A 10,418-nucleotide genomic window follows, 5' to 3' on the forward strand; every position below is an offset into this window, starting at 1 on the left:
GAAATAAATTTATATAACTAAAAATATATTAATTATTTTTAGAAATAATGTATAGTAAAAACATCTAAAATATATAACATACTTTTAAGTTTTCCAAAATACTTGAAAATATGTCTAAAATAGCAAAAGCATACTTAAAACACCAAAAATACTAAAATATCTATTGATTTTCTATCCAAATATTCAAAGAAAATCAATTTATATGTTAAGTTTAGGTATTTTGACATATGTTTTTTAAATTTATATGTAATATGTAATTTTTGTTATAGATTTTAAAAAAAATAAAGTATATAATAATGAATTTTAAAATTTTAGAAACAATTTAAATGGGTTATCCGAACCCGAACCGAATCCGTAAAGATCCGAACCGAACCCAAACCGAAAATTAGAAATACCGGAATGGGGCTAAAATCTTTGACCCCGAAAACCCGAAACCCGAATAGATCCAAACCGAACTCGAATGTGTATCTGAACACCCACTCCTAATTTTCTTGGTAAAAAAATGGGCAAGTAGATTTTAGTTTTTTGACCCCTAAAATATTTTTTTTATAACTTAATCCCCTGGGTGAAGGTACAGCCGTACATTGAGTGATTATAAGCCTCATATGCATGCGTTTCAGATCCAAAAGAGACATCCTATCGATCTACACGGCGTACATGGTAAAATAGCATGAGTCTGGAAACAAAGAGTAAATATGTGATTCTATTGCAACGAACTTGACTAGGGACATCGTCCTCCAATACGTCTGTTTATAATTTTTTTTAGGCTTGGGCAAAAAATCCGAATCCGAAGAACCGAACTGAACTCGATCCAAAAAAATAGCACTGAATCCGAATCGAAATTGATTAAATATCTGAACGGGTTCGAAATTTTGGTATTTAAAGAACCGAAACCGAACCCGATCCGAACCGAAGTATTTCGGGTACCCGAATATATCCGAAATAAATTTATATAACTAAATATATTAATTATTTTTAGAAATAATGTATAGTAAAAACATCCAAAATATATAACATACTTTTAAGTTTTCCAAAATACTTGAAAATATGTCTAAAATAGCAAAAGCATACTTAAAACACCAAAAATACTAAAATATCTATTGATTTTCTATCTAAATATTCAAAGAAAATCAATTTATATGTTAAGTTTAGGTATTTTGACATATGTTTTTAAAATTTATATGTAATATGTAATATGTAATTTTTGTTATAGATTTTAAAAAAATTAAAGTATATAATAATGATGTTAGAAAAAAAGTATATAATAATGAATTTTAAAATTTTAGAAACAATTTAAATGAGTTATCCGAACCCGAACCGAATCCGTAAAGATCCGAACCGAACCCGAACCAAAAATTAAAAATACCGGAATGGGGCTAAAATCTTTGACCCCGAAAACCCAAAACCCGAATAGATCCGAACTGAACTCGAATGTGTATCCGAACACCCACTCCTAATTTTCTTGGTAAAAAATGGGCAAGTAGATTTTAGTTTTTTGACCCCTAAAATATTTTTTTTATAACCTAATCCCCCGGATAAAAGTACAGCCGTACAGCACGCGATCCGTCACACCCCCCACCCCCCCCCCCCCAAATTCTTAAATCTTACTCATAAATAGTGAAAATAAAGTACTCCCTCCGTTTCATATTATTTGTCGTTCTAAGTCTTTGCACACAGATTAAAAAAACATTTAATTTTACATATTTCCAAAATAAAAATACTATTACCAATACACATCGACCAATATAAAAATAGAATAGAGAATATTTTCAATAAATTTTGCATTGAAAATCGAAAACGACACTTATTTTGAAACAAAAATTTTGCTCTAGAACGACATATAATTTGAAACGGAGGGAGTATTGTTCTATTCTTTTGGGCAATACTTGTATATCCAAAAGCTTACTACACAAGGTTCTTTAGATCCTAAAGAGTCATCCTATCTCGCTACAGGAAACATCTCAGTGTCAACGAGCACGGTCACTTCAGCCGAACTACGAGCCTCCATCCTGCCTCTATTCATCATATTTCTCCTCAATATTTCAGACGCAAGACACTCTTTCAGTTCCACAACAACCTGAGACATGCTTGGACGTCTTTTGGAAGAAGCATTTGCACATGACATTGCCAAGTCAAAAATTCTCCATGCAGAATCAGAGTCGTAGTCTTCTTGAAGGTTTGGATCCATGATACTCCTAATATCTCCGCTATTTACCTCAAACCCAACCCACTCTGTTATGTGAGACTTTTCACGGGATTGGTCAATCACGGGTTGGTTTGTGATCATCTCTAGTAACACAATCCCGAAGCTGTACACGTCACTCTTCTCGGTCAACCGATTTGTACGGTAATATCTACAAGGCAATGGAAATGGTATACTGTTATCTAAACATATTAGCTGAAGAAGAAGAAAAAACGTTTTCCAGCATGTTGTGATGTTAACTAACAATCCTTACTCGGGATCAAGATATCCAGAAGTACCAGCAATTATCGTCGAAACATGAGATTCATTTCCAACTGGGAAAGATCTCGACAACCCAAAATCAGCAAGCCTGGCCTTAAACCGCTCGTCCAACAATATGTTTGTGGTTTTGACATCTCTATGAACCATTGGTGGTATGCAGCCAGTGTGTAAATACTCCAAACCTAAAGAATGGATTCATCTATTACAGTTTGAAGAATGGAAGAAAGAATTATCTCTTGGTCTAGCTTCGCTTATAACAAACCTGATGCAGCCTCCACAACTATTCGTAGCCGAGTACCCCAATTGATGATGGATCTTCCTCCTTTCCCTATATGTTAAATAGTAAGATCCATTTATACAATGGTTTCACGAGCTATTGTTACATATGAAAATCTTTTAAGTTTACCAGACAGATGTTGTCTTAAGTCCCCATTGGGCACAAACTCGTATATCAGAGCCAAGTGATCTCCTTCATTACAATATCCTATCAGGCTTACCAAATTTGTGTGGTGAACTCTCATAAGAAGATCAACCTAATCATCCATAGAGAAAACACACACGTAAACCATTAGTTTGTGATGCCATGGAAACTCATAAAACTTTTCAATAAAGAGAAGCAGCAGGTATGCATACTTCTGCCTTGAATTCCTTATAGCCTTGTGTGGATGATTGAGAAAGCAGTTTAACAGCTACTTGTCCATACACATTTAGAGCACCGTGATAGACAATACCAAATCCTCCTTCCCCAACAACCCTTTGGAAGTTGTTTGTCATACTAATGACCTCTGAATATGTAAAACTTCTCTTATTGGTTTGGATTGACGAAGCAGGTGAATTTGCATACGTAACATTCACAGACGATATACTAGGCGGTCGTCGCTGAGCTGTAGATAAGAAATACTTTAGGAGATAAGAACAAAATCTAGTCGGAATTGTTTTCTTGCAAGTTACCTGCCACAGTTGATGGATTTTTCTTCCTTAAAACCAAAGTAAGTACCAAAATACCAATGATACTTATGGCCACAGATAATACTGATACGATAATTGCCACTGGAAATGACTTGGGTTTGGGAGGTAGGCATGAACCCGAGAGACAAAGTCCTGGGTTCCCTTGAGAACTGCAAAAAGACAATTATATTTTCAAGACTAACGGGTTTTGGACAATAACTGAAAAATAGACTATAGGTGAGAAGTTTCTTACAATAACTTTAGTCCTTTCCTCTGAAGAGTCTGAGGAATCAGACCACTAAGATCATTCATGCTTATGTTTCTGTTAAAAAAAGGACCATACTTTGGACATACATATACATGAAATTGAATTTTGGAAAATATTACCGAAATATGTAAAGAGAGAAGTTTACATGAACACCAAAGATTTCATGTTGCCTAAAAAGTCCGGCACCTCTCCAATCAAATTATTATTTGACAGGTCCCTAATGTTGTCAAGAATTTTAGCAAGGAAAAATGAACTCCTATAACAATTTGCTGCCTCCTATATATATCAACACTGAACATACTTACAGAGTTTCTAGTGATGTAAGATTCTTAATGCCATCCGTTATGGTTCCAGTTAGACCACTTGAAGACAAGTTTCTGGTGATATGTCCAGAAACACATTGAAAGTGTAAAGATCATTGATCACGACTACAAACAGATATTATAGAGCGTGTGTACTAGTGAACTTATGACTTACAAATGAGTGATTCTTGGTGGTGTAGACATATCCGTGGTGCTGCAGCTTAAGCCGTCCCACATAAGCCATTGAGGGACGCATGGATCTCCTTGCCAGCTGATTCTACTTATCCCATAGGTGATTTTGATGTTTTGAACAGCAATTACTGAATTTTTTTTTAAAATAGTACTTAAGTTAATATATAAACAGACTCGACAACTTTGTTATGGCTTATATTTCTTTTTACTAAACATACAACAAAAAGGTTTACATGCATAACATACCGTCGATTTCATTTGTTTCAGACTGGGGAAACTGGATAACTGTGTAGACCTCAAGAGCGCTAAGCAGAGGTGGAAGAGTTGATCTGTTAGTTCTTATCAGCTGGAGACTGCAATCCCCTCCATCACAAGTTCCCGGCGACTCGGCAAAGACAGTATGTGCACGAAATTTTGGAGGAATAAATGAGCTGAGTATGACTTTTCCATTCCAAGTTATGTTGAACTCCCTACTATCTTTTTTCTTCAACTCTTGGATCTCAGCGAAATGTATGTAAAAGTAATATTGGTTATTAACGTAACTAGAATTCCATTGGATTGTCAGTGGCGCACTAGAATTAGTAGGTATTGCAGCAGTTGAGAGCGCATCTTTCGGTGGAATATAAGAATTTGAATTGTTCACTTGGAGAGTGGTGGAAATCTGAGTCCATTCCGTCTGGAAGTATGGAAGCCATGCCCGATCATAGATATCGTTCGCGTACCTGAAAAATGGGTTTTGGATATGGAACTAATAAATAAGATGTAATATAAATAAGATGTAATATATCTTTTCAATAGTAAGATATTTTGTGATGATTGTAATCTGTTTTATAATGCACCTAACTTAATTTTCTTTAAAAAGATGAAATATATCATTTCATTTGCTTGGGGCGTTGTAGTTTGATCAGACTTATTGTAAATTCTAAAGTATGGAGATGCTTCATTGTTTCTCTTGTATTGTACGTACTTGCTTAAATCCTTTACTTGAAACAGAGGTGAACAGAACCGCAAAAAACAAAGCACAAGAGATAACAAAGGGGAAAAAAGAGAGAAAACATTCAATTGAAGTTGAGGTACCTTATGTAATTCTTTGACTCGGTAAAATATCTCCGAAAGAAAAGATTAAGGGAACCAGAATCAGTGACATAACTATCATTTCCCATTGGCCGTATCTCCAAGGTGGATATGAACGGAATAGTCGTCCCTGTCTTAACGAGACAAATCTGCAACGAGTTTGATGTTGGAATGTGCAACATCTCGGCCCGTACACTTTTCACTTGTCCTTGAAAATCTATTGTTTCCCACAGATTAGGTCCGAGATACAAATCAAAATTAGGGTTATTGTCAAAACCGTCATAATTTGCATAGGTAAAGAAAGCCCTTATCAAATGATTCCTGCCCTTCTCCACAGTTAGGCTGTAACAGTTTCGTGTTCCATTTGGAAAATATCTCAGCGTTCTGTATGGTTTCAAGAATTCTCTCTCTCGGTTTGCTTGGACTCGACCATTTTTTCCGCTCTGTATGAAATTTTCATCGGAAGAGAACAACAGTTTAGTATGAGCCTCCTTATAAGGAGACAGTTCATTCGCAGGTAGCCCGCAATCCAAACTGATGAACTCTGTTAACAGACATGGTAAACATTAACCACACCACTAACACAAGTGCACTTCTGCGATACAAAGTTTGTCATGAAGGGAGGATGTATATAGAACAGATAAAATATCAGATACCTTTTTGGTCTTGAGCTTGACCAATATGAATGGCCACGGAACTTATTAGCACCAACAAAAGCCCAAGCGAACTCTCCATATTCCCTCAACTCCCAATGAAAAATCAAGATACTAGTGGCTATACTGTTGAAGATAAACAACAAATAAATAGATGCAACACCCCAATTTATGTTCCCAATTTTTGGTAATATAGTGGTGTATGTATATATCACTAAAATATATTCCTTCCGTTTCAATTTTTTTTGTTTCAAAATAAATGTCATTTTCGGTTTTTAATGTAAAATTTATTAACAATATTCTCAACTTAATTTTTCTATTGGTTGAAATATGGTGATGTATTAGTAATGATATTTTTATTTTGAAAATATGTAAAATTAAATATTTTCTTAATATGTGTGTATAAACCTAGAAAAACAACTAATATTAAACGGAGAAAGTATTTATCTTTTTTATTTATCTTTTTGATCATTTATTTACAAAAAGTTCCAAGGTCAAGCAATATTGGAAGGACAAGTAGTTATAAGATTAGGATACTTTAGATAATTTAGTATTTAATTAGTGAAGGAAAAATCAAAATCATACGGGGCACAGGCCCCCATAGGTCTTCAACTCCGTCCGCTGGGTCGAATTAGCAGACTTAGAGGTCATTAGCAGTGGGGCAGTCGGATGTTACAAAAGCAAACCCAAATCATACACTAAATGAAAGACTTGGAAAGTCAATGTGTTTTCTTCACCATGCAGGACGGCAGAAGAAAGACTCCTTGGAGTCAATGGTGAAATTAGTAGATTAGTAAATGTGTTTTCTAGTGCAGCTGCACCAAGGGAAACGGAAGAGGCATAAGAAGACAAGAATGTTTTAACATCACTATATGGAAAATAAGGAGCAGACCAAGAAGCACGTTAAGAAATAAAATCTTACATTGAATGAGAATAAAAAGATTGGAACACAACTTTTTTCATTAGAACTCAAATTTGGTGACTACAAAAGTACAAAGGAAAGAGGGAATTTTGTTTATCAAAGAGGACGCGAAATAAGAATCAATTATCTAAGATGATTCCAAGATGAATTTCCTTTCTCTTTTATAACGGCTCTCATTAATTTGCATCATATAGTTTCTGTATCCAAAATAATAATCATCCCAATAACATTCACAGTACGGCACTCAAGAGTTTACACAACACACATTCACGGTTCATTAAATGCTACATGTCGATGATCAATCAAATTGACCAGTGTTTGTTTTGTGCTATGACTTTTTTTACATGTGACTTGCAGCAGCTCAAACTATCTCGCTACAGGAAACATCCCAGTGTCAATAAGCATGCTCACTTTAGCGGGACTATGAGAGTCCATCCTGCCTCTCCTCATATTTCTCCTCGAGTTTTCAAGACACTCCTTTAGTTTCACAACAACCTGAGACATGCTTGGACGTTTTGTGGAAGAAGGATTTGTACATGACATTGACAATTCAAGAACTCTCCAGGCAGAGTGAGAGTCATAGTCTCCTTGAAGGTTTGGATCCATGATAGTCCTAATATCTCCGCTAGTCAGCTCAAACCCGACCCATTGTGTTATATGAGTGGTGTAGACATATCCGTGTTGCTGCAGTTTAAGCTATCCCACATAAGCCGTTGAGGGACGCATGGATCTCCTTGCCAGCTGATTCTATTTATTCCATAGGTGGTTTTGATGTTTTGCAAAGAAACCACTGACAAAATATTTCTTGATGAGATGAAATTAGTTGAGTTAATAGATAAAATGCCTTCTACTACTTTATTGTGGTTATGAGTTATATTTTTACTAAACAATAAACATACAACAAAAGTTTCGACCTTATAGGCACACAGCATACCGTCATTTTCATTTTTTTTTGACTGCGGAAAATGGATAATTGTGTAGACCTCAAGAGCATTAAGCAGAGGTGGAAGAGTTGATATGTTGGTAACCACAAGGTGGTGGGCTAGTGGTCTTGAGGCAGTTCCAACGCCGATAAGGATCCAGGTTAGAATACTCCTTGTGGCCACGAAATGCTTTACACCCTCTCTAAGTTTAAATTTAAGCGCGGCGTTGGTGCTGGGCTCTTGGGTAATGAGTATTAGTAACGGCTGGTTTCGGGCCAGTGGTGACTACGGGCCTAAGGATTGCGGAAAGCTACGGAAGTGACTACGGGCCTATGGGTTGCGGAAAACTATGGAAGTGTCTACAGATCTACGGGTTGCGGAACATCCCTGTTAAAAAAAAAAAAAGAGTTGATATGTTGGTTCTCGTCAGCTGAAAACTGCATTCCCCTCCTTTGCAGCTTACCCCCTCAGGGCTAAAGACAGTAAATAATCTAAATTTTGGAGGAACTAGAGGGCCATAATAGTGTACTCCATTCCAAGTCATGTTGAATTCCCTGGTATCGTTGGTCCGCAACTCTTGGATCTCAGCGAAGTGTGCATACAGGTAATATTGGTTATCAACATTACTCGAAGTCCAGTTGATTATCAACGGAGAATTGGAATTACTAGGTGTTGCAGCAGTTGTGAGCGCGGCTTCTGGTGGAACATAAACGTTGTATAGATTGTTCACTTCGAGAGTGGTGGAAATTTGGGTCCATTCGTTTCTGAAGAGCGAGGTCCATACGCGGTCATATCTTTCACTCGGGTACCTGAAAATAGGGTTTAGAGGTGAAATCAATAAATAGATGAAGATATAATGTTGAACAAATAAAGGATGGAAGATATCATTTTATGCACTTGAAAAAACTGAGACATTCGTTTATGTGATCTTATAATCGATTAATGTCAAGGAATGAATAGTCAATTAATAAAGAAAAACAAAACCATATGTTGCAAACAGTAGTACAGCGCCGGTGAACAGACTACAGAAGAACCACAAGAAACAGAGCATAACAAACTTACAAAACATAGTCACATAGCAGAAATAACAGAAAACATTGAACTGAAGTTAAGTTTACCTTATGTCAGTATCTGATTTGTTGAGATATGACGGAAATAAAAGATTAAGGGAACCAGACACAGTCTTATAAGTATCATTTCCCACAGGGCGTATCTCCACCGTGGATATTAGGGGAGTAGTCGTCCCGTTCTTAACTAGACAAATCTGCAACGAGTTTGACGTTGGAATCTGAAACATCTCCACTCGTCCGCTATCCACATCTCCTTGCAAATCTATCGTGGTCCATGGATTAGGTGCAAGGTACAGATCAAACTTTAATATATAACTAGATTTTGATCCGCGCTTTCAAAGCCTGGATTTATTTTCCTTTATTTTTTAAATTGACAAATATTTAGAAATGTCATATTTTCATATATTTGTTTTCTTATAAAATACTTAAACTTTTTATCTTTTTTTATCGTGTTTTATTTTAAATGAGTATAAGCCTGAGCATAATATCCAGATCCGAAGAACCAATCCGAAACGACCCGAAAATCAGGGTTCCGAACCGATCAAACCCGGGGTAAATATCCGAATGAGTTCTAAATTGCTATATCCGAAGAACTGGTCCCGAACCCGACTCAAACCGAGAACTGAATGAGTATCCGAAGATATCCGAAATGTGAATATATATCTAAAAATATATGTTATAGTTATATTTATAATTATTTTAATATTTTAAATTAATATTATAAGTTAACTATAGTAGTTATTTTGGTACTTTTGAGTATTTTTGGATAAAATATGATAGTTTGGATAAAAGTTTACCCAAAAAAACTGTATATAATGGATAGTTTTAGTTACTTTTGGTTATTTTTGAGTAATTTGGATACAAAAATTTGAACCGAATCGGATACTTTGGTTACTTTGAGTACAAATAACCGAACCTGTTTTAGATACTTTGGTTATTTGGTTATTTGGTTATTTTCCAGGTTCTTATGCATAAGAACCAAACCCACCCGGATCCGGAAAGACCCGACTCGAACCCGACCCGAAATTTTATAATACCGAATGGGGTTAATTTCAAAATCCGAAAACCCGATACCCGAAAGAACCGATCCATACCCGAAAGAGTACACGAACGTCTAGGTCTAATGAGTATTTATGTTTAGAAAATTAAATTTTATTTTTAATGAATTAATTTGGTATAACTCTGATAAGTTAATTTTATTATGTGGTTAATTTTTTAAATAAAAAATTATAAACTTTTAATAAAGATTTATACTTTTCAATGGAAAAAATCCAATGAAAAAATTCAATTTTTTTATGAATTCTTAAATTATATTAAAAAAAAAGAAAAACATAATAATTAAGTGATTAATTTTTGTTCACTACACAAAATATTAAGAATGGTTGAAAATAAATTATTTGAACTTGGAGAAAAAAATAAGAATTGAATCTGATTTCTTAATTGGCCCAAATGGCCCAAAATAAATATGATGTGGGCAGTAGACTGGATCCAAAAAAATGACCCAATATAAATGTGTTATTAATATTATTTGATTGTCCTTAATGAAATATGCAATGTTAGTTAAAGAAATGGCAGGTTTAGGTAAAAAGCACAATAGGATCC

General features: G+C 35.2%; 2 protein-coding genes across 2 annotated transcripts; both read right to left on the minus strand.

Moving 5' to 3' along the window:
• Window positions 1-1,764: 1,764 nt before the first annotated feature.
• Window positions 1,765-6,047, minus strand: LOC108848989 (probable LRR receptor-like serine/threonine-protein kinase At5g59680). The gene is made up of 13 exons (XM_018622470.2): window positions 5,905-6,047; window positions 5,252-5,792; window positions 4,421-4,896; window positions 4,158-4,302; window positions 3,986-4,057; window positions 3,826-3,897; window positions 3,666-3,734; window positions 3,416-3,582; window positions 3,098-3,348; window positions 2,871-2,997; window positions 2,727-2,792; window positions 2,457-2,646; window positions 1,765-2,354 (listed from the first exon to the last, which is right to left on the minus strand). The coding sequence occupies exons 1-13, from the start codon at window positions 5,981-5,983 to the stop codon at window positions 1,940-1,942; spliced, it is 2,670 nt and encodes an 889-aa protein (XP_018477972.1). The 5' UTR covers window positions 5,984-6,047; the 3' UTR covers window positions 1,765-1,939.
• A 1,143-nt stretch (window positions 6,048-7,190) lies between these two features.
• Window positions 7,191-9,072, minus strand: LOC108850728 (probable LRR receptor-like serine/threonine-protein kinase At5g59680). The gene is made up of 2 exons (XM_056993744.1): window positions 8,865-9,072; window positions 7,191-8,555 (listed from the first exon to the last, which is right to left on the minus strand). The coding sequence occupies exons 1-2, from the start codon at window positions 9,041-9,043 to the stop codon at window positions 8,114-8,116; spliced, it is 621 nt and encodes a 206-aa protein (XP_056849724.1). The 5' UTR covers window positions 9,044-9,072; the 3' UTR covers window positions 7,191-8,113.
• Between the last annotated feature and the right edge of the window lie 1,346 nt (window positions 9,073-10,418).

The sequence above is a fragment of the Raphanus sativus genome, chromosome 9 (assembly GCF_000801105.2).
Source record: "Raphanus sativus cultivar WK10039 chromosome 9, ASM80110v3, whole genome shotgun sequence".
Taxonomy (NCBI): domain Eukaryota; kingdom Viridiplantae; phylum Streptophyta; class Magnoliopsida; order Brassicales; family Brassicaceae; genus Raphanus; species Raphanus sativus.

Bases quoted from the DNA above. Each gene is read 5' to 3' on its own strand.
- LOC108848989 (XM_018622470.2), bottom strand. From the start codon at position 5,983: ATGGAGAGTTCGCTTGGGCTTTTGTTGGTGCTAATAAGTTCCGTGGCC. The intron at 4,897-5,251 runs GTACCTCAACTT...CCCATTTTTCAG, and splicing joins GAGTCAAAGAATTACATAAG to GTACGCGAACGATATCTATG. The intron at 3,898-3,985 runs GTAAGTATGTTC...TGACAACATTAG, and splicing joins CTTACATCACTAGAAACTCT to GGACCTGTCAAATAATAATT.
- LOC108850728 (XM_056993744.1), bottom strand. From the start codon at position 9,043: ATGTTTCAGATTCCAACGTCAAACTCGTTGCAGATTTGTCTAGTTAAG. The intron at 8,556-8,864 runs GTAAACTTAACT...CCCTATTTTCAG, and splicing joins AAATCAGATACTGACATAAG to GTACCCGAGTGAAAGATATG.